This window comes from Equus asinus, chromosome 2 (genome assembly GCF_041296235.1).
Source record: "Equus asinus isolate D_3611 breed Donkey chromosome 2, EquAss-T2T_v2, whole genome shotgun sequence".
Lineage (NCBI taxonomy): Eukaryota > Metazoa > Chordata > Mammalia > Perissodactyla > Equidae > Equus > Equus asinus.
The window spans coordinates 32,445,326-32,470,274 of NC_091791.1; the positions used below are offsets into that span (position 1 = coordinate 32,445,326).

Consider the following 24,949-nt stretch of genomic DNA (forward strand, 5'->3'; position numbering starts at 1 on the left):
AGGTTAGGTTTTGTAATTTCAATTTGTACAGTTAACCAAGTAGTTAATTAAACATGTACTAACTTAACTCTGCCCTGTATCTACTTAAATCTCATAAATAAATAACCTTTAATAACTTCTCATATTTGTTTCTTCTTTCTCACTCCTAATAGACAGGAACTATATTGATATATTTTTCTTCCACAGTTCCTTTTATATAATAGGTACTCTGAATACTTACTGATTTGTGTTACTCTGGGAGAAGATGACAGACAAGTCATATCAAGCAGCACTGAATATGCCCAAGCTAACATATGCAGCATAAATATATGTTATAGAATACAATGAGAAAATATTAACTAGATTTAGCATCTGCTCTTACTAAAAACTTTCAATGTGTTAAAAACAGCAACAAAAATCAAAATGTTCCAAGGATATAACTAAACTTCTAATTAATGTATACTTACAAAACAGAGGAAATTATGAAATGTTCAGAGTAAACACAACCTGATGCACTAATGAGAAATATGAAAAGGATCTAGTTACATGATTCCTGGGCTGGCTGAGCACTGAAGGATATCTGGTTCCAACCTTATCACTGCTTACTTTCAAAAGTAAATGCTCTGCCCCACCTAGGATATGCCCCTCTCATCTCTGCCTATCTAGACCTATGTAGTCTTCAAAATTTCAGCTAAACTAACTTCTTAAAATATTCTCCAAATATGCTAGTCAAATACTAAGTCTTTAATAATAAACTTCTTAAGAGCATAAACATTTTATATTTTGGTATAACATCCTATCCCCCATCATTTTAGTTACTAAAATATCCAAGCTCTTTACTCTACAACAGCTCTCTAACTCTATCTCAGCCACAGACAAGAGCAGCCATACCATAGATCAAGTCATCCCTTAGAATTAGTCCAATTTTTAGCGATAGTAAATATTCAAAAGTAATTTTTTATTCTTCGCATCTCCCCAACACCCTCTCACTACTACAGGGTCAGCTCTTCATACTATCAACGCAATCCTGCAATTAACAGAAGCCTCATGACACGGTTTTTAATAGACAAAGTAAGAAATATAGATGAATGTGTATGCATATTTAAGTAAATATACATATTTTCTAGCTCAAACAACTGAGGAGGCCTAGAGTAATGAGGCTCTAGTACCAATGAATATAGCTAGTTCCCAGACTTTGCTTACTTACAGAAGTCTCCAAATAAAAGAAACTAAGTTCCTTGGAGAAATCCATGGTTAAGGAGGGAAAGCAAACGTAAGCCTGGAACAGTTTTTGGTGCCAAAAAGTAAAGAAGTGCTTAAAAAAAAGAGAGAATCATATCAAAAAGATGAAAAGTCAACTTTAAAGGGCTCTCAATGGCCAAATCTAGGACAATGTGAACCACATAATAAACAATGACTGTGAGGAATTATAATCCATCATAGAATGAAATAAGAATCCATGAAGCTATTGACAGGTAAACAAATAAACACATAAATGGAGGAGAAGGGAAAGTTCTTCCTTACAGTAGAATTCCAACTAATAGAGGTAGAAAAAATAAAAATAGAAAACCATCATTTGGTAAACACCAGAGCAGTAATTTTTTCAAGCAAAATTCATTAATGGATGCTAAAATCAGTGTATGATGAGAAACTAGCATGATGAGAAAAAGATATTTACAAAAATCTCCAAATACCTCTTCATGAGATACCTATTAAGTACAAAAGGGAAGGGGCCAGGGCCATGGCTGAGTGGTTACATTCATGTGCTCTGCTTTGGTGGCCCGGGGTTCTGCTGGTCAGGATCCTGGGTGTGGACACGGCACTGCTCGTTAGGCCATGCTGAGGCAACAACTCACACAGCAGAACCAGAGGCACTCACAACTAGAACATACAACTATGGGGGAGGGGGGCGTGCTTTGGGCATAAGAAGAAGGGGGAAAAAAGAAGAAGATTGGCAACAGATGTTAGCTCAGGTGCCAACCTTTTAAAAAAACAAAAAAGGGAAAAAAAAGTAGAAACTTTTACAGTAAAGAAAACTGGCAGACACCACCTTAACTAAGTGATCAAAGTAAACATCACCCTGTGCTTCCTGATATGGTGCACTAAGGAGGACACAACATAAATTCAGTGAATTCTTGACAAAAATGCACAACCTGAATAATGAGGAATCATAAGACAAATCTAAACTGAAGAACATTCTACAAATCAATTTGCCAGTATTCTTCAAAAATGTCAACATTATAGGGGCCGGCCCCATGGCGGAGTGGTTAAGTTCGAGTGCTCTGCTTTAGCGGCCCAGGGTTTCGCTGGTTTGGATCCTGGGCGCGGAAATGGCATCACTCATCAAGCCATGCTGAGGCAGCATCCCACATGCCACAACTAGAAGGACCCACAACTAAAATATATAACTATGTACTGGGGGGCTTTGGGAGAAAAAGAAAAAATAAAATCTTAAAAAAAAGTGTCAACATTATAAAAGGCAAAGAATAACTGAAAACTATTCTAGACTAAAGCAGACTAAGGAAACATGATAACCAAATACAAAGTGTGATCCTAGACCGGATCTTGGACCAGAAAAACGACATTACTGGGATAACTGGTGAATTTTGAAAGGTTCGCAGATTACATAATAGTATTGTATCAAGGTTAATTTCCTGATTTTTATAATTGCACTGTGGTTACACAAGATGTTAACATTTGGGGAATCTGGGTAAAGGGTATACAGGAATTCTTTTCATTATTTTTGCAACTGCTTTGTAAGTCTAAAATTATTTCAAAAAGAAGCTAAAAAAAAGTATGAAAGCCTCATGAGTGAATAATGCACAGAGAACTGTGTATATGTGCTTGACACATGTAAACACTCAAAACAATTAGCTATAAAGACTGTAATGCTCCAAGTTTATTAAGCCTCCTGACTTCTTAGTTCCTCATTTAGTAAATAATTTACAGAATGCCTACTATGTGCCCAACAAAGAGAAAAGGAAGGAGGAAAGAAAGAAGCCAGCCAGCCAGGCATTCACTCACTAACAAATTCATAGCAGAACTGAGATTAGTTATTTCAAATACACATATGTCCATTTACACATGTATTCACTTATTCTCTCCCTCTTTCAAATTGAGTAATTTCAAGTCCTCCTTAATTCTTACTCTCCACTTTCCATGTTCCTGCTCCTAGTTTTGTGATCAAAGTGCATGTATTCTAAAAATGTGAATCAAATCCCAGTTTTGTGACTTTTTTGCCCATAACTTAGTCTCTCTAACCCTTCCCATTTATTTGTAAAACTGGAATGCCTTTAACCAATTTTATAGGGTTGTTGTGAGGATTAAATGGGAACAAATAAAAGTAACTAGCACACTGTAGATGCTCAAAAAATATTAGTTGCCTTTCCCTTACAAATTATATTTTCTAACCAGTGTAAGTTCCTGAAGCGTAGATCAACAATTGTTTTACTAATCTCTAGGTGAATCCCTGTTCTACTTTCCAAAGAAGCTACTTTGTATTTTTCACCTACATATTTTAAAAAGTAAATATAAATAATGCATTTACTTTATGCATTCTAAAGGCGTCAGTATCTACTGAAAATTCAATTAACTAAGAAATATGCATAACCTCCATCTCTCTCTCAAGTATCAGACCAGTATTTCGAACAGCTTTTCCAAACATTATCCAGCTACCTCTACATACCAACCTCAAACTCAAGATTCCAATATTATGCTCTATGCTGCCACCTCTGGGCTGTTACCATACTCTCCAGATATTTCCTTCTTTTTTGAAATTTCAAGCCAGCCCTGAAGTGGAAGCCTCAATGCAACAGATATATCTAATTTCCAGTTTCTAGTCCTCCTCAGATGAGATGCTCCAAGTGCCTGCAAAGATTTCTAGCACAATCACTCTCAATCTAACACAATTAAAGATATATACTTAACAATTTACATTTTCTAGGCTCTCTCTTTTCCTATTTTCCACTATAGTGTTATGGCTGTCTCTGAAAAAAATAAAGGCCAAAGACGGTAGGGGAGTGTCTAATGGAGAAAAACAGATTTCCTAGAACTAGCTGAATTGTAAAATGGAAATATTCCAATTAGAAAACCAACTAAAAACTGTCGAACTACCAACAGTAAGAACAACTCCTTCAAATGCTACATGGTTCCATGCCTTGCTATTTCTGTATTTTCTTCTAAGAATATTCAAACAATATTTTAACCTCATATAGCAATGGAACACCCAATCATATGACAAGTATATACTGCACTCAACTATTGAAGGGCATTCTTCCGAACCCCACCCTGAAACAAAAGTAATTCACAGTTGCTTCTTCCATTCTATTAAATGACTTGGTCAATAAATAGTCACAACACGCGAAAACACACAGAAACACAAACACAGTTTAAAATAATGAATTTCAACTTCATTGGCAGTTGCTTAATTTTCTGGTCTTTTTCAAACCACATTAAATTTCAAAACACTCCTAATCCAATGAAAACAGACCATCCTGGATAGTCACAGCAACAACTTTTTCAGGCAGTAAGGAAGAAAAAGATGCCACAAAAGAAGAACATTAAGAAGCTCTTAAACGGGCTTTCAGATTTTAAAGCAACTTGCCCACATTGGTAAAGAGTGGTACAGAATCTACATGCAGAGGTAGAAAGAAGCACACAACATGGTTTATAGTCTTCTGAGGCTGACAATGTAGTCAGGGACATAAAATTCAAACACAGGAAAGGATGAACAAAATTAGCCAAAATATTAATTGACAAATAACTAGTATAGATAATATTTATCACAACACTGTGAAGGGTTGAAACGCAGTAAAAGCAGAGGTATAGCATTTATAGGAAGGGAAGGGTTTAAGCTAAGAGTAAGAACAAGGGAATTTCAAGCTACAGACAACAATGAGTATGCAATGCTGTAGCCCAAATGGTAAAACCATGTTGTTTAATACAAATGATCAGACCAGTTTAGCTGAAAGAAAACTTTATGTAAGACTGGTGGGGCAGCATTAGAAAGAGAAGCAGACTGAACTGTGGAGGATACTGAGGCACTGAGCCTCAGTCTAACGAATCCAGAAGACAATGAGAAAGTCACTGAAGACTGGGTATAGGGTAACATTTCCACACTATGTGAGAGGTGAGGGTTGGGGGGAACGAGTTTAATCTTGTAGCACTGTTTAACAGACTGAAGAAAACTGGGAGAGACCAATCATATTATTTCAGTAGTCCAGAAATAATGCTAATGGTCTAAACTACAATGATGACTGTGGAAAGAAAAAGAATGAAATTCACTATGAGGGAAGAACTGATAGAATATGGTCAATGATTTGAAGTTAGAAGTGTACAAGGGAGAAAAAGGAATTCAAAATGTTTCCAAAGCTTTAAAACAGGGAACAGAAGTATTATGAAAAAAACATAAGACTGTAAACCATTATTAATAAATGTTTCCAACAACTGAAGTGTTTCTAAACAAAAATTCTATTTACGTTTAACACAAAGCAATAAAATAGAAACCCAAAGGTACAATTTCTACAATCGAATAAAAACAGCATTCATACTCAAATATTATGAAGAAACATCTTATACTAATGCATAAACCATAGTCCATCATAAATCTACATGAATTAGTAACTACTTGATCCAGATCCATGTCACTGTTCTTTTCGTACAAATGACTCCCATTACTTGAATTACCATACATTTCATATTTAAAATAAACACAACAATTTGAGACCTAGTTAATTATTCTGCCTAGTGAACTACATAAATAAAGCAATGCATGTTGGGATATAGATTTCTCAATAGGCTAATCAACAGACTAGAAACAGTCTAAATTGCAAAACTGAGTTATTACCAAATCCTTTATAAACATGGAACCATACCTTCCTTTTCCTACAAATTCTCCAACAAAGTAATCAAATTTTGAAAAAATAAAAACTATAAAATATCACACTAGACAAGTTTCACAAGTTTCTTGGTTACCTTTACTTTATCTCTTCTCAAGCAACAGAACAGACAATTTTCATCAAAAGTCCAATCAGAAATGCTTTCAGGTTCACAGTCTGCAAAAATAGTAGGAATAACAAATTAATAGTCACAAAGAAAATTTTTCAGCAAACAAATGAGAACTAGTTTCAGAAATATTATTTATCTTAGCAACTCCTTCCCCCCAACTAAGCAGTAGACAGGTTCCTTATTTGTGTTACAATTCTTAACAATAATGGCTCACTAGTTAATATACTTATTCATATGTATACTTGCATTATCAAGTAAACACAAAAAGATGCTTACATGGATATAGCTTTAACCCACATAAAACTGTGAATAAAAAAGAGGAGGCTGAGGCTTAAATCACCAACATATCATATGTCACCAGAAAGAATCTGAAATACCAAAAGAAGATTTTAAGTACCTTTAAATAAACTGAGATCTTTTAATAATGCAGGTCCAAACAGCCCTTCAAGAATACTTTCAAATCCTGAAAAGATGAAAAAAAAAAATCCTGTATTACAATAATATTCCCTATAGTAATTTAATATTAATCTGTTGCATGAAAAAACGATGGTATTTTCTTCCAGTTCTCAAGGATCCCCAGATTATTACTGAAGCGATGCTGAGGAAAGAAAGTCAATGACAAATCTAAAAGCATTTGTATTTTTGTCAATGGTTAACATTCAAACAAATTCAGAGTACGTTCAAGAACAATACAAAACAGCACTAGGAATAACCAACGAAGCAGTGGAAATTCACAGGTTCTCTTACGATCTTACAAGATCCCAAATACCTTTTTACATAAACTTTAAAATTCCATTTTAAAAGGTCCCTTTCCCAGTGAAAGAGTCAAACTGCTTCAAAATTTCCACAATGTTCTGGATTAATTTAAATCTAAACAGCATATTTCTCAATATCAACTGAGATAAGAGATTTATCAAGCTAACAGTTTTCTGAAGAAGAAAAATCTTCACTGAGAACATCTGTATCACTAAAGAAAGACCCATAACAATACTTGAAACCAAAAAGACCTTTGTAATTATTTCACATTGCCATGTAACTTCTTTGCTGCTTCCTTTATGAAAGTAGAATCCACTAATTATACATACAAAAAAAAAAGCATGAGAAAAAATTCAAATACATCTGTATATAAATGTTTAAACTATTATCACCTTCTACCACTATAAAGCAGAAAATGAAAAGCAAAAACTTTTCTCATTTATTACCTCAAGTACTGATCAACTCAAAGAAAAAAAATTAAAAATATCTTTGTTTTCTTGCTGTTTTCTATGGGTGCTTAAGAGAGTAAGGAGGAAGAAGAGAAAGGGAATCAGATTGTGCCTTTATACAACATAACAGAAATAATGGATTACAGCAGTGATTCCCAAACTATGTGTCACGGACCTCACTGGGAACTCAAATAGTTACAAGGGGGCCATGAATCCAGATATACTTTAAGCACGACCTGTAGAAAAAATTAGTATGTCTTGCACATTCAGTGTACATACTATTTTTGAAATGCAGAGAAATATTACTGTAATTAAGAAAATACAAAAAGTATAACTGAATTCCTAGTAATTTGGGGCAGTATGTATTTTGTTACAGAATTTACCATCACCTAAGGGTTTATAAACTTGAATTGTGAAAAAGTACTCATGTTCAAAAGGGAGGGAATCACTATTTTAAAATACTGTAAGTAGCATTTCCTTACCACAGTCATCATAAAGGGTTTGGAAGGTAAGGGGGGTAGAAAAGGTGGTCCCTAGAAACAGTATGTTATCTGGTTATAGGAATAATTTTGTAATGTCCCTAGTATTAAGCCACCATTTTCAATAGAGTAATCTCTAGGGTTTGTGTTATTTACGTTATAGTTAGAGAGTTGACTCTTTTCCACTATTTTCTAGATTTCTAGATTTTTCATTTATTAGTTAGGAACAATTATTTTAACTCTCCTTCTTTCTTCCCATCAAAATTATTCCAAGGACATTAGCAAAAGAAAAAAGAAAAAACAACCAGTACCCTTTCAAGCAAATGAGAGGTATCTATGCCTGTTTATTATTTGCACACTATAATTTAAAACATTTTCCACTAAATCACTATGACCTCTCTAAGGAGGCGAAGGATTGAGCTGGAGGTTTTGAGGGTGGAGAGACGGTGCTAAGAAAATGATAAGGAATTACTACATTCTATCTTGGGCCTGCAAACTAAATATTCCCAGCACTAGCACCCCCTCCCCGAAATAAATCCCATTGCCTGCCTCCTACTCTAAGGGCCTCCAACCCACCTCAAAAGAAATTCTGATTTCACAAATATTAATGAAAGCACCCAATATCTTGAAAGGACCAAGTACACACTGCAAAGAACTAAAGGAGATTACAGGTGGCGCTTATCCCAAAGAGCAAACCTAATACGCTTTTACCTGGGTTTATATGAAATTATGATAAATTCCAAATTTGCAGGCCAAGAATAAATTCTTGAAAAGAAAAAATGTTAATATAACAAGAAATAATACTGAGAAAGAAAAAAGCAAATAAAAGCTTTGGGAAATAAAATTTTTAAAAATACAAAAGATAACACAATTTGAAAGAATAAGAAAACAGAATAGAAACTTCACCAATATCACACAGACACTAACAAAACCAAATTACACATCAAAAAGCAGTGAAAGGGAAAGACCAAAAGGAATCAAACAAAAACAAAATCTGGTCATGAATGCAAAGCCTTAACCACAACCAATTTTGATCAAAATAGTAACTGTAAACAAGTCACTCCTCTTTTGCTCATTATCTGCAACAGTACATTAAACCTTAGAAATATGATTAATTGGGCACTGTAAAGCTGTATTTTGCTACCCTCTGTTAACTGAATTTAATGCCACTCAATTTTATTAATATTAAATATTGAATTTAGCAGTTGCATAGCAACAAGGAATGTCTCATGTGCTGTGCTTGACATTAACAAAAGGCAAATAAGGAAAGAAAAAATGTATTCAAAATTTATACCATGATCTCACAGAAAAGCCATGAAGATCAATAACAAAATGCCATGGAAAATTAAATAAAATACTGAAAAAGACAGCCATGTCATTATGTTCAATCACAAGGGCTTAAAAAGCACTTCTATGTAATATATTATACAGAAATATTAATAAAATTATTGCACATGACTACTTTCCAAAGAATTCTTAACCAACATCACGACTGGTCTCAAAGCTGGTCTCCACGCTCTTCCTCACTACGACCTGCACTGTCTTCAGACTGTACTCCTAAAACATTGCTTTGAATATGTCACTATCTGTTCAGAAAAATTCCACTTTGTTTAAAAAACAAATCCCAAAATCTAGAGTCCAGTAATCAGAGCTGCTTGTAATTTAACCCCAACCTATTGTCAACAGCCTTATTTCCCAGAACTTTCCTGCTCATTCTTAGTGCTCCAGTCAGGTTGGTATTCTCTTGTATTCAGTCATCATTTCTACCTCCTAATATTTTCTCAACCCTTTGTATCCGACCTCTGCCCATATAAATTATGTCTTTGAAGGCACTCTTCGATTTGTTCAACAAATACATTTTTGCTTATTCAACATACATTAAGTGACAGCCTGCCACCTACCAGGAACAGACGTTGGCACCGAGGAGGCAGTGGTGAACAGATGTGGTGCCTGCCCTCATGGAGCTGTGGTTTCCAGCTTTCTCACCCTCAGAATTCACATAACACTTCTGATCCTTTCAAATAAATGTCAATTGCCTTATGTTTTCTGTCATGTGCAAAGCACTGTCTATGCAAGTATCCTGGAAAATAAAATGTCACAGGCTATCTAAATCCTGGTTTATTTCTTTTCATACATTTATGTCTTATCTCCTCAAGGAGATTTAATGCTCCAGGAACGCTAGGAAGGTGTTCCTGTTTCCCCGCAACGTTTCTCTCATACCGACACGCCTGGTTTTTAGCTTCTGATTTAATCACATAGCTCTCAAAAACAAAAGCTAGAAGATCAAAATTTCTCACAAATTTCCCTCTTCAATCTAAATCACAACCTCTACTCTCTTTATTTCTAACCAAAAGGGGAAAGGCGGGTTATGATAAGTAACAGGACAGGAACATATCAAATACATAGCCAACTAAGATAAGCAATTTAGCCTGTACTTTTGAAATAAAGAAAAATATTATGGATGGAATGAAAAAATGGCTCATGGGTCCTGGGAACCTCTCCTCTGAGATAAGCAGTACAGAAATTAGCAGTTTGAGAGACAAAGAGGTATTGAAGGAAAATTAGGAGCCTATCAAAAAATTAGCAATTTTTACATCAAGGTCCCTTGGATATCTTGTAAAACTTGGTGCTTGGTATAAAAGAGCTCAATCTTCAATAGAGTATTATAATTTTATAAAATATTAGTTCAAAGGTGCTTGCTGATAAGTCATCAACTAATGTCCTAATAAACAAAGAGGGGACCTACAGCATCTGGAATTCTTTGCTTAAAACTCAGGGTGTATAACTTGCCAACACCACACTGAACTTCACTACAAGTAAGCCCCCAAATGAAAGTAATTTAAAAGCACCTGACTACATAATCTTTTATATTCTATCCAAGGTAATATAAGGTAATTAATCCCCTTTTATTGATGTTCCAGCTATCTCATTGTGTCATAAAACCAAAGTAGTCTGGATGAACTTCTATAGGCAATAAACAAAAACCAGGCTCCTCATTACTAAGCAGTCCACTTCGCTGCTAGATAACTACATTCACTGAGAGTTCTTCCTCACTCCGTGAGCATCTGCTCCTGGCCCACGCACTCTCAGGAGCCCATTTGCTGGCCCATTTACAACTCTCAGCACAGGAACTGATGAAGAAATTTCACCATATATACTGAAGAGAAACTATAATCTAATCACAACTAGTGGCCCAAACTGAAACACAATTAATGAAGAAAAAATACTACAACTTGAAGAAAAATTATAAATAGTATTCCTATTGAGAGCAACAAGGAACCACATTAAAAAAAAAACAGCAAGCTGCTCTGCAAAAAAGAGTGGAGAATATGGTTTTGGGGGAGGGAAAAAAAGACAAAGAACTGCCAAAATAACCAAATAGCGGTCTTAAGTAGAAAAATATATAACAAATCAGTGATTTAGAAAACCAACTTAAGAAACATCCTCATAAGGTATAGTGAATCTGAAGGAAAAAACCATAAGATTAGAGATGAGGAGGTGGCCAGGAGATTCAAAATCTGTAAAACAGGATTTCCAGAACAAAGCAAAGAATATAAATTAAAAAAAAAAAGTTTAATTTATAAAAAAGGGGAAGGAGGAGGAGAAAAAGGAGAAGAAGAAAACTCCCTAATGTTGAATACTGTCTTGAGTCTTCGTATCTAATGGGCTCTGAGATGTACTCGGGCAGAATACTCAGGGGGGAAAAAGTATATACTTGTAGAACTCTCCTGGTAAAATATCTGAATTTCAAGAATAAAAGCTTAAAAGCTCAAAATAAGGGGAAATTTTTACTTAATTTTACTTAAAATAAGAGGAAAGAGATTTAGATCACCAATTATTTCATCAGTAAAAAGTAAACACTAGGGCCAGCCCTGTGGCCGAGTGGTTAAGTATGCATGTACCGCTTCAGCGGCGCATGGTTTTGCCGGTTCGGATTCTGGGCACAGACATGGCACCGCTCATCAAGCCACACTGAGGCGGCGTCCCACATGCCACAACTAGAATGACCCACAACTAAAAATATACAACTATGTACCGGGGGTCTTTGGGGAGAAAAAGGAAAAATAAAATCTTTAAAAAAAAAAAAAGTATATGCTAAAAGCCAAAGGAGCTATGTTTACAAAATTCTGAGGGTAAAAAAAAAATTTTGTAGTCAATCTATTATTTACAAATATGAGTAAAAGAAAGAAATTAAAGTCATGTGCGACATAATGTTTCAGTCAATGACAGACCGCGTATCCAACAGTGGGCCCATAAGATTAGAACCATATAACCTAGGTGTGTAGTAGGCTATACTATCTAGGTTTGTAAGTATATTCTATGATGTTTGCACAATCACAAAATCACCTGACACATTTCTCAGAATCTATCTCTGTCGTTCAGCAACGCACAACTGTACTAGAGATGCTCTGATTTGCAAAGTAGGATAGCCATTTACTTCAGGGCTAAGAGTTACTTAAAGTAGTTCAGCTAAATAAAACATAATTCAGAACAAAGACCTCCTAAAAAGGGAAACATTGTTTATATAAAAAATAATGGTGAGCAATATACCAGTAAAACTAATAGTTAAGGGTAAATAGTTGCTACTAACATAAGGGTTCAGCTTAATATAACAGATAAGAAAGGATTCTTTAAGTAGGTGAATGCAACATTATTTTAAAAATTAATGGTTTACGAATAACATCGCAAATTATTAGAACAAAATGTTAGGTGAAGTAAGAGTAAAATATGCTTAAGTAAAGTATGCTAAGATAAGTGTTTATGTGGGGTGAGGGGGAAATTTGTTAAGAGTCATTAATCTTTGATGTTGATAAAGAAATATAGGCTTAAAATAAATTTGCTTAAAATGTATAGGTAAAGATGAAGAATTTCCAAATCACCAGAGGAAATAACAACAAAAAAAGTCAACTATAAAAGTAAATAAAATTAAAAATTAAACAAAAAGCAAGCAACTAAACAAGAAACACAAAAGTAATTTCAGGAATAATACCAAATGCTTACATGTTGCAATAAATATTAACTGTTTAATTAACAAAGTAAAAGAGAAAAAATTGTCAGGGCACAGCACTATGCAATTCATAACAGCTTCAAAGTGATGACACAGGCATGTTGAAATTACATAAAATGTAAAAAAGGAAAGAAAAAAGAAAGCAATGACATAGTTGGCAACAACAATATCAGACAGAAGAATTCAAGGATAAAAGTATAAAACAAAACAATGATTTTTTTCTATTACTAAAACGGTAATCTGTTTCATGAGTGAAATGGACCTATAATTTTTTTCTTATAATAGCTGTTTGGGTTTGGCATCTGACCTCACAGAAAGAGCTGGGATACATTCCCTCTTTTTCTATATTCTGGAAGAGGTGACAGAAAATTGGGAAGCTCTCTTCCTTAAAAGTTGGGATGAACTCACACGTAAAACCATCTGGGGTTATTTTCTTTTAGAGGAGAGTTTTAATTATTAAACTTTTCTGATATTTATAGAACCATTCAAGCTCTTTATTTCTTCTTGAGTTGGTTTTTGGCAAGTTATATTTTTCTTTAATTTCAAAATTATTGGCCTATGGATGTTGACGGTATTTTCCCTTATCTTTTTAAAAACTGTGGTAAAATACACATAAATATAAAATTTACCATTTTAACCATTTTAAGTGTATCATTAAATATACTTACACTGTTTGTGCGACCAGCAATTTCCAGAACTTTTTTCATCTTGCAAAACTCAAACTCTATACCCATTAAACAATAACTCCCTGTTCCCTCCCACCCCTGTCAACCACCATTCTACTTTCTGTATGAATGTGACTACTCTAAGTATCTCTTAAGTGGAATCATACAGTATATGTCCTTTTGTGACTGGCTTATTTCACTTAGCATAATGTCCTCAAGAGTCACCCATGCTGCAGCATGTGACAGGATTTCCTTCCTTTTTAAGGCTGAAAAATATACCATAAACACATAGGTCATATTTTGTTCATCCATTCATCCATCGATGGACACCTGGGTTGCTTCCACCTTTTGGCTATTGTAAATAATGCTGCTATAAATCCCTTATCTTTTAAATCTCTTTATCTGTAGTCTTCATTTTCATATTATTTATCTGTGTCTTTTATTCCTTGATCAATCTTGCCAGGTTTGTTTTCTGAGTACCACCCCCCCCAAAAATCCACTTTTGACTTTTTTGATCTTCTACATCGTATCTTTGTTTTCTGTTTAATTAATTTTCACTCTAAGTTTATCTATTTTCTTTGGGTTTACTCTTTTGTTCTTTTTCTAACTTAAGACAGAAGCTTAGTTCACTTATTTTCAGGTTTCTCCTTTTTTTTTTTTTTTAACAAAGAATTAAGTATAGGAATGATTTAAGAGAACTAAACCTTTAATTCTTTTGTATTAAGAAGTTACGTAGGGGGTTGGCCCTGTGGCCGAGTGGTTAAGTTTGCGTGCTCTGCTTCGGTGGCCCAGGGTTTCGCTGGTTCGGATCCTGGGTGCCGACATGGCATCGATTATCAGGCCATGCTGAGGCGGCATCCCATATAGCACAACCAGAGGCACTCACAACTAGAAGATAGAACTATGTACTGGGGGGCTTTGGGGAGAAGAATAAAAAAAAATAAAATAAAATAAAAGAAGATTGGCAACAGATGTTATGCAGGTTAATAATCTTTAAAAGAAAAGAAAAAAGTTATCTAGGACAGATAAACTGTAGTATGTATATCCACACAATGAAATATTATTATAATATAGATAAGTGAACAAAACATTATGCTAAATGAAAAAGGTCAAAAATAAAAGACCCCATACCATATGATTCTATTTAAATGAAATATCCAGAAAAGACAAATCTATAGAGATAAAAAAAAGTAGATTAGTGGTTTTCCAGGGCTGAGAGTCAAATGGGAATGACTGAAAATGGACACATTTCTTTTTGAGGTGATGGAAATGTTCTAAAGTTAGATTTTGGTGATAGTTGAACAACTTTATATATAATAAAAATCACTGAATTGTACACTTAAAATGGGTGAATTTTAAGGTAAGCTATATCTCAATAAAGCTGTTAACAAAATAAGTCTACACATACATGGTAAATATTTGTAACATTTTAAGAAAATTTGGCCTATTAGAAGCCAGCCCTGTAATTCTAATTTAAAATACAGAATTGAATAGCTGCTTTAGACTTGTGGTTTTAGGCTAAAATCTTAGTAAGTCTGCAGAGTGTATTTAAAAAGTTATACAATTTAAGAATCATCACCAAGTTTACACGATTAGATTTACAAGATTTATTTAAGCGTCTAAGAAGGTTTTGTTTGGTAAATCAATATTTAAAGATAAAATTTAAAAATTTTAATTTATAGTTATAAACTGTTTTAAGAAGTTAAACAAAAATACAGTCACACTTGCTTAATGACGGGGATACTTTCTGAGAAATACATCATCAGGCAATTTTGTCATTGTGCGAACATCAGAGTGTACTGAAAGGAAACAAAATTTGCCACCCCAAAATGTGTCTCTTTATCATGAGGATTATTTTAGGTTGATTATTTTAAAGAAACAAAAGACTCAGAAAGCTTTTCTTCTTACATCCCCTTTAACTGCCTAAAAGAATTGAGATTTAAAAAAGCTATCTCAGGAAGGGAGCTATCATCTTAGTATAATATGAAGTAGGCGGTATACAGGGAGGAATCTAGAACAGTCTCTTTGTTGGGCTCCCCTCTGTGTTCTTTTGTTTCTGTGTAGCCAAACACTTGTTTTCCAAATGTGTGCTCCTTTTCACTTATATGTGAACTGCCTTCCTTGCATCTGAAGTCCTTGATTCTCCCCACCCCCAACATCATCTTCTGTCTTTAGCTAAGGATGGTATTTAAGGTGAGGGCTTCCGCCATTCTGGATAGTTACTTGGTTTCCTTAGGTTTCTCTCATGTATATGTTACTAAACTTTTGTTTGCTTTTCTCCTGTTACTCTGTCTCCTGTCAATTTAATTCTTTGACCAGCCAGAAGAACCTAGACGGTCCCCTATCGTACTTGCACAAACCTAGGTGGTATAGCCTACTACATACCTAGGCTATATGGTATTAATCTTATGGGATCATATGTGGTCATATATTCAGTCCATCATTGACTGAAAGGTCCTTATGTGGTGCATGACCGTACTTATTAAAAGTTTGTTAAAATTAGACTAAGATCTGTATTTTAGAACTAGATCTTAAATTTCCAAGTTTAAATAAAATGAACATTAAATTAGAAATCAAAGTTACTTGCATTATCTTTTCTATACACAAAGCCATCCTGAAGGATATTATTTTTAAAACCTCACCTTTAATAACAAAACACAATCGAGTATTTATACAGAGTTCACCAGTGTGAGCATACAGCGGATATGTTTAAAATATATCCCGTGCCGAGCCAGCCCCGATGGCCTAGTGGTTAAAGTTTGGCACTTGTTGCTTTGGCAGCCCAGGTTTGCTTCCTGGTTGTGGAAGCACACCACCTGTCTGTCAGCTCCCATGCTGTGGTGGTGGCTTGCACAGAAGAACTAGAATGACTTATAACTAGGATATACGACCATGTACTGGGGCTTTGTGGAGGGGGTAAAAAAGAGGAAGAGTGGTGACAGATGTTAGTTCAAGGTGAATCTTTCAAAAAACGACGATGACAACAAAATATATATATATGTACCCTGCCATTAAGATTTATACACATTTCTGCTAAATGCATATAGTGATAACTCTCCCATCTCTTATCTCTTGCCCCAGAACTTAATTATAATTGCCTGCTTTATATCATCACCAAGATATCCCAAATACCTCAAAAAGTCCAAATCAAAATCTTTCTATTCCTTTTCTTTCATCTCATCCAGTGACGACTCCTGTATTCTTTACCAGGAAAATGGCATCACTAACCCTATCCCCCCATCATTCGGGTCACAGATCTCAGCTGGTCATGATTCCACGCTTTCCCTAAGTCAGTCACCAACTCTTCCAGTCACTGACACTTATTCCTTCTAATTCAGAAAGATCAATCCAAATCTATTCTCTCTTTCCATCCCTAAATTCAGGCCTTGACCATTTCTCACGTTAATAAGTACAATTACAGTACATATCATTCAGGTTGATAATTGTAGCAGTTATCATTAATTGAGCTCTCAGTGTCAGGCAAGCATTGTATCAGGTACTTCACATCCATTATAACAGAACCTTCAGAGGAACACTGTGAAACAGGTATTATTACTACCTAGTACAGCTAAGAAAACTGAAAATCTAAGCAGCTAATTTTTTCACACAACTAGAGTCACAGCCCAGGTTTAAAACCAGGCTTGTGATTCTAAAGCCTGTGATTCATCAAAGTACCTATTAATAACATCTCAACTTTTAATTCATCTTACTATTTGAACATCCCCCTACACCACCATCTCCACCAGAAGCCATCCTTCATACCACTGCTTACACTTCTTTCACCTTTTCTCGGTTTTAAAAACCTGTGATGACTGACAATATTGAAGACTTCAAATTCCTGAATGACATGCAAGATCACTGAAGGTCTGTCTAGTCCCAAACTACCTTTTCAGTCTCCCCTGCCACCATTTTCTGTCCACATACACTATGCTCAGGCCAGACTTATTTATCAATCATTAATAATGTCAATGCTTCCAAGGCTTATGAGTATAGCATGTCCTTTGCCTACAATGTTCTCCTGCAATCCTCAATGTAGTTAAATTCTAAGGCATCCTTTATCCCACAAGCCACAAGCAAAGTTAGGAACATCTTCATCGATGCTAAAGTTGTGCTACTTATAAATTATACCTTAATTAATTTCTTGGCACTTTATCCACTAGGATTTTGAGCAAAGAACTGGCGCCTATTCATCTTTTTCTTAACATCAGCCTATTCCTTAACCTGCAGTCAATAAATGTTTGTTGGATTAATGCAAACACACCATTCCTAATTCCTATATCCTTCTATTTACCTGAGTGGTTTGAGATTTTTAGAATGACACCATTTTGTGTGTCTGGTATGCTGAAAACCCAAAGAGACAGAAATAAAGTAAATAAAATAGAAGGGTAATTGACACTTGATGGAAAAAGGATGGTTTTCCACTCTACCTCAACCAAGTTCCCTGTATCTATGAACTAAAACCAAAACATAATTAATGGCTTGCTTTGCTAGTCCATGAACGGAGATGACAGGACACTTTTTTTGTGTAAAGCTATAATCACAGCAAAGACAGAAATAAATTGAGAGAGAAAGTTCTGAAAAATAGTGATATTAATATATTAAGGAGTGAAAAGGAATATATACTGAGTTTCTGGAATATTACCAAAATAATTTCATATAATTATATTTACATACATAATTCCAGAAACGAGATTCTAAGATGTTAAGTAACCAAAATCATAAAGGTAAAAGTAGCTAGGTCAGATGAATTTAGTTCTTTGGAAATCCAAGGGAAGTTTTGGTTCAATTTTTTCTATTATATCAAACTATCTTGAGTATAGTGATTATGCTAAAAAGAAGCTATTTAAATGCAAATCTGAAGTAGATTAGGAATGAGTCAATTATACCAGGAGTTCACAATCTGTGGGCCACAATTCCTTAGAGGAACTCAGTCATTACCCAGTCAGTAAAACCATATAAGCACTGTTTGTAAATTAAATAAAAATGTGCCTATATATACAGCCACTACTTTTCTGAACATATTTTGCTGGGAACAAAACATTTACTTCTTTAAAAAGCATTACTGAATTTACAACAGCCTTTTGTCATTACATATTTTTCTTTCTTCTTTTTTGGTGAGGAAGACTGTCCATGAGCTAACATCTGTGTCAGTCTTCCTCTATATTGTATGTGGGACACCACCACAGCATGACTTGATGGACTGTGTATAGGTCTATGCCCAGGATCCGAACCTGTGAACTCCAGGCCGCCAAAGCAGTGCGTGTGAACTTAACCACTACGCCACCAGGCTAGCCCTTACATATTTTTCAAAGATACTAAAAATAGAATATAATGTGGGAAATCAGAAATGTCTTTTGCTTTTTTTTGTTTTCGGTTAAGGTAAAAAGGTTTTCTATTGTTTCTGAGCCTCTTTTCCTGGGTGGTCTATAGATATTTATTGAGTATCTACTATGAGTGAGGCAGCAGGGATGCAGCTGTGAACAATACAGACAAAAGTTCCTATCTTGGAACTTTAATTCTGGTAGAGGAGACAAATGATACAAATAATGATGATGATGATGACAATGATGATGATGACGATGACGATGATGATGATAAATAATGTGTGATAAGGGTAAGCAGAAGCAGCAGTGGCTGAAGAAGAATACAGCAGAGTAGAAAGATAATAAGTCAGCCCTGATAAACCCTGACTGATAACATTGGGAAATGCTGGAGAGGGACTGAGTAGAGAGGAGAATTTTTAGAGAAATCAGGAAAAGACTCTAAGAGGCAACATGTTTGAGCACTGAATGAAGAGAGGGAATAAGCCATGTAGCTATCTGGGAAAGGAATGTTCTAGGCAAGGGGACAGCACTAAAGCAGTATATGGTATGAAGTATGGTATGTTTTATTAGGAGACTATTATTACAATAGCCTTGGCAAGAGATAATGGTAGCCTGAAATGGAGTGGCACTTATAGAAGTAGAGAGTAATGTCGGTATACAGAGCATTTTTTGAAGATAAAATCAACTTGCTTTGATGATGCAATGTGGAATGTGAGGGAAAGGAGTTGAAAACAACACTTAGGCTTCTGGTCTGAGAACTGGGTGAATGGGATAGGATTTTCTAAGATGGAGAAGACTGGAGGAGAAACAGGTTGGGCAGACAGAAATCTACTTCAGTTTTGGATGTGTTAAGTCTGACAAACCTCTTAGAAATCAAAGTGGAATATGCAGGAAGTAATTGGATAGGTGAGTCTGAAGTTTAAAGGAGACACTGGGATCACAAAGACAAAACTGGAAATCATCAAAGTACAGATAAAATTTAAAGCCTTAGAACTAGATGAGATCATATCAGCTAATTAGGGCACACAAAAAAGGAAAGGAAGGAGGAGGAGTGAATACTGGAGCATTTCAATGTTTACCAGTTAGGAAGAAAAAGAGATGAAAATATGACCAGGTCTTATTTAAGGTTTTATTTCCAGCATCTGGCAAACAACTTGGTTTAAGCACTCAAAAAATACTAATCTGAACTACTGTATACGGCACGTAATTAAAATAAATGCATATAATATCCCCCCACCTCTCATATAAGAGATGATTTTGAAAGAAAGCACATCCCTTTTGATATACTCAAACACGTTTCTTTAACTATATCTAATTTGCATATTTTAAAAACTATTAGTTTATAATACACCTCCAACCTACCTTAATATATGGCAATACAACAGATCAAACTTCAATCTGGCCCCCACTGGAATAAGCTTCAGGATGTTTTAGAAAATTTTAAATTACACCAAAGTTTAAGTTAGCCTTCGGACTTACATACATATTTATATATAAAGTAAACTGTTAATAGTTGTCCTCTGTTCAAAAATATTCAATGATTACCTACAGAATAAAAGCCAAACTATGAAGCCTGGTTTTTAAATCTTTCCGAAAGTGAACCTTTTCAACACTCTCTCCCTTGCATTCTTTCAAGCACATTCAAACTATTGTTTCTTGAATATAACTTGCTTTTGCTTGTCTTGATCCCTATCCCTCTCCTCACCCTGTTCCTTCTGCCTAAAACGTTCTTCTCTCAAATCTCAAGTCTTGACCCTGCTTGGTCTTCAAGGCCATAGATCACAAGTCCTTTCCAACTGTTCCCTTTCCTCCCAGTTGACTCCCAGTATCTTTCACTTCATCTGTCCTGAATTTTTGACATGAATGAATATTTTTTATGTAGCCAACTGAATTTTACACTCAATGTTGTAATGTAATGGAAGGAACACTAGTACTCTAGGAAGAGACTAGTGATTAAGGGTATGGATCCTGGAGCCAGATTACCTGGTTTCAAGTTTCTGACATTATCTTTTAATAGTTCTCTGGCCTTGGGCAAGTTACTGTCTTCTTTATGCTTCATCTTCTTTGACTATATGACTGTTTTGATTTCAAAAAATTAAGACAATTAAATAAATACTTGCAAACTGTTTAGAATAATATCTGAAAACATGATAGAAGCACTCTATTATAAAGTATTTGAGAAAGAAAAGAAGGGAGGGAGGTTGTATTTTGGTTTCTAACTCCTATTCAAAAGACAACTACATACAACAATAATTATAAGTCTATGTTGACTGGCATATAATGTATAAAGCAATAAAACAATAAAAACATAAAGCAGGGGGACAGAGCTATATCAAAGTATTTGTATACTATTGAAACTAAGTTGTTATTAATTTGAAATGGTTGTTATCAATTAAAATGTTAATTATATATCCCCAGGGCAAACAGTAAGAAAATAACTAAAAATAATACAGCAAAAGAAATGAGATGGGAACCAAAATGGTACACTAGAAAATATTTACATAACACACAAAAAAAGGCAGTAATAGAGGACTTAAAAAACAAAATTGACATATATCCTTCCATATCAGTAATTATGCTGCATAACAATGTTTCAGTCAACAACGGACCACATATACAAGAGTGGTCCCATAAGATTAGTACCGTATGGACTAAGTGTATAGTAGGCTATTTCCACCTAGGTTTGTGCAAGTATATCCTTTGATGTTTGCACAATGGTGAAATCACCTAATGATGCATGTCTCAGAATGTATGTCTCTTGCTAAGTGATGCATGACTGTACATTAAATGTAAATGGATTAAACTCTCCATTAAAACGGAGAGATGGCCAGAACAGATAAAAGAAACATGATCCAACTATATGGTGTCTACAAGAGACTCACTTTAGATCCAAAGACACAAAGAGGTTGAAAGTGAAAGAAAAGAAAAAGTCCATGAAAATAGCAACTGAAAGAGAAATGGAGTGGATATACTAATATCAGACAAAACATAAGTTAAGATAAAACTTGTTACAATAGACAACAAAGGACATTACAAAATTAAAGAGTCAATCTATCAAGAAGATTTAATGATTAAAAACACATATGCACCTAACAAGAGCCCCAAAATATATGAAGCAAAAAACGACAGAATTGAAGGAAGAAACAGCTCAAAAATAACAGTTGCATACTTCAACATGCCACTTTCAATAACAAATGAAACAACTAGATAAAAGATAAATTGGAAACAGAAGACTTGAACAACACTATAAATCAACTAGACCCAACAGACTAATAGAAAATTCCACCCAACAAGAGCAGAAGATACATTCTTCTCAAGTATACATGGAACATTCTCCAGGGCAGAACATACGTTAGCCCACAAAAAAGTCTCAATAAATTTAACAAGTTGTAAATCATACAAAGTATTTTCTTCACCAATAATGTAATGAAATTAGAATCAATAACAGGAAAACTGAAAAATTCACAAATATGTGGAAATTAAACAACACATTCTTAACCAATGAGTCAAAGAAGCAATCACAATAACAATCAGAAAATACTTTGACAACAATGGAAAAAAAACAATATACAAAAACATATGGGATGCAGCAAAAGCATGGCACCGCTTAGCAAGCCATGCTGCAGCAGGTGTCCCACATATAAAGTAGAGGAAGATGGGCACGGATGTTAGCTCAGGGCCAGTCTTCCTCCGCAAAAAGAGGAGGATTAGTGGCATATGTTAGCTCAGAGCTAATCTTCCTCAATTAATTAATTAATTAATAAGAATATCACAAATTGATAACCTAAACTTCCACCTTAAGGCAAATTAGAAAAAGAAACTAAATGTAAAACAAGCAGAAGAAAGGAAATAATAAAGATTAGGGCAGAGATTTATAAAAGATTAGAAAAATAGAGAAAATCAGTGAAACCAAAACTTCTTTGAAAAGATTAACAATACTGACAAACCTTTAGCTAGACTGACCACAAAATGAAAGAGAGAAGACTCAATTTACTAAAATCAGGAATGAAGGTGGGGACATCACTACTGACTACAGAAATAAAAAGGATTACAAAAGAATACTATGGACAAGTGTAAGCCAACAAATAGATAACACAGATGAGATGGACAAATTCCTAGAAACTAACTTTCAAAACGGACTCAACAAGAAAAAAAAATCTGACAAACCTATAACAAGTAAAGAGATTAAAACAAAATTAAAAAAAAAAATCTGACAAAGAAAAGCCAAGGGCAATATGGCTTCACTGATGAATTCTACCAAATATTTAAAGAAGAAATAACGTCAATTCTTCTCAAACTCTTCCAAAAAATAGAATAGGGATGAATACTTCCTAACTCACTCCATGAAGTTGGTGTTACTCTGATACCAAAGACAGACAAAGACACCACAAGAAAAGAAAACTACAAACTAATATCCTTCATGAATACAGATACAAGAATCCTCAACAAAACATTAGCAACCCAAATTCAGCAGCATATTAAGAGGACTATACATAATGGATTTATCCCAGGAATATATGGGTGATTCAAGATACAAAAATCAGTCAACTGAAAAAAATCAATCACCATATTAAGACAATGAAAGGGAAAAAAATAACATCATCTCAATTGATACAGAAAGAACATTTGACAAATTCCAACACCCTTTCATGACAAAAACACTCAACAATCTAGGAATAGAAAGGAGCTTTCACAACCTGATACTGAGCATGTATGAAAAACTCACAACTAACACACTCAATGACGAAAGACTGAAAGCTTCCCACTAACATAAGGAACAAGACAAGGATGTGCACTCTTGCCACTTCTTTCAATATTGTCGGGCAGTTTTAGCCAAGGCAATTAGGTAAGAGAAAAAGAAAGAAAACACATCCAAACTGGAAAAGAAGTAAAACCACCTCTTTGTGCAAATGTCATGATCTCATATGTAGAAAAATCCTGAAGAATCCACAGGAAAACTATTACATCTAATAAGTTCAGCAAGGTTGCAGGATATAAGAATAACATACAAAAATCAGTTGTATTTTTAAACATTGGCAATGAACAATCTGAAATTAAGGAAACAATTCCATTTATAATAGTATGAAAAAGCATAAAATACTTAGAAATAACTTTAACCAAGGAGATAGAGATGTGCACACTGAAAATTGCAAAACAGTGTTAAAAAAATTAAAGAAAACTTAAATAAATGGAAAGACACTGCATGTTCCTAGATCAGAAGACAACATTGTTAAGATGGCAATACTCCCAAACTGATCTACAGATTCAATGCAATCCATATCAAAATTCCAACTATGTTTTTTGCAGAAATTGACAGGCTGATCCTAAAATTCATATGGAATTGCAAGGGAGTCCAAACAGCCAAAACAATCTTGTTTTGAAACAAGTTGAACCAAAAGAAAAACAAAGCTGAAGGATTCACACATCCCAACCTCAAAAATTAGGACAAAGCCATAGTAATCAAAACAGTGTGCTGCTGGCACAAGGATAGAGATATCCACCAACAGAACAGAACTGAAAGTCCAGAAATAAATCCATACATCAACGGTCAATTGATTTTCAACCAGGATACCAAGACTATTCAGTGGGGAAGAACTGCCTTTTCAACAAATGATGCTGAGACTACTGAATAACCACATGCGAAAGAACAAAACTGGATTCTTACCTCAAACCATACATAAAAGTCAACTCAAAATGTATCAAAGACCTAAATATAAGAGAGAAAACTATAAAACTCTTAGAAAAAAACAGGGGTAAATCTTTGTGACTTTGGATGTAGCAATGGATTCTTAAATATGACACCAAAAGCATAAGCAAAAAACCCTGGAAATTTAGAAGTATTAAACTTCATAAAAATTAAAAACTTCTATGAATCAAAGAAAATTATACAGAAAGAGAAAAAACTCACAAAATAGGGGAGAACTTTTGCAAATCATAAATCTGAGAGTCTGGAATCCAGAATATATAAAGAACTCTTACAACTCAACAAAAAAAAAACAGACAACCCAATTTAACAATGGGCAAAGGACTTGAATTCAAATTTCTCTAAAGAAAATTTACAAATGGCCAACAAGCACATGAAAAGATGCTCCACATCATTAGTCACTAGGGAAATGCAAATCAAAACCACAAGCTACCGCTTCATATCCAGTAGGATGGCTACAAAAACTAACAAACAAGGAAAATTAAGTGCTGACGAGGATGTGGAGAAATCAGAACCTCACATACTGCTGATGGAAATGCAAAATGGTGCAGACCCTGTGGAAAACAGTTTAGCGGTTCC

At 34.6% G+C, this 24,949-nt stretch overlaps 1 protein-coding gene across 29 annotated transcripts in view; it reads right to left on the reverse strand.

The window, feature by feature from the left end:
• Nucleotides 1–24,949, reverse strand: part of LCOR (ligand dependent nuclear receptor corepressor) — a 122,894-nt gene that overhangs the window by 61,582 nt on the left and 36,363 nt on the right. For 27 of the 29 annotated variants that reach the window (XM_044753157.2, XM_044753167.2, XM_044753122.2 and 24 more), the window contains 2 exons: nt 6,383–6,448; nt 5,953–6,032 (listed from right to left, as the gene is read on the reverse strand). Coding sequence is in view for 9 of the 29 variants with exons in the window: in XM_044753122.2 (XP_044609057.1) it covers nt 5,953–6,032; nt 6,383–6,448 (146 nt within the window). In the remaining 20 variants the exon portion in view is untranslated. Of the gene's footprint in view, nt 1–5,952; nt 6,033–6,382; nt 6,449–9,570; nt 9,750–24,949 lie in introns of all 29 variants that reach the window. The other 2 variants (XM_070485944.1, XM_070485965.1) reach the window with 1 other exon arrangement.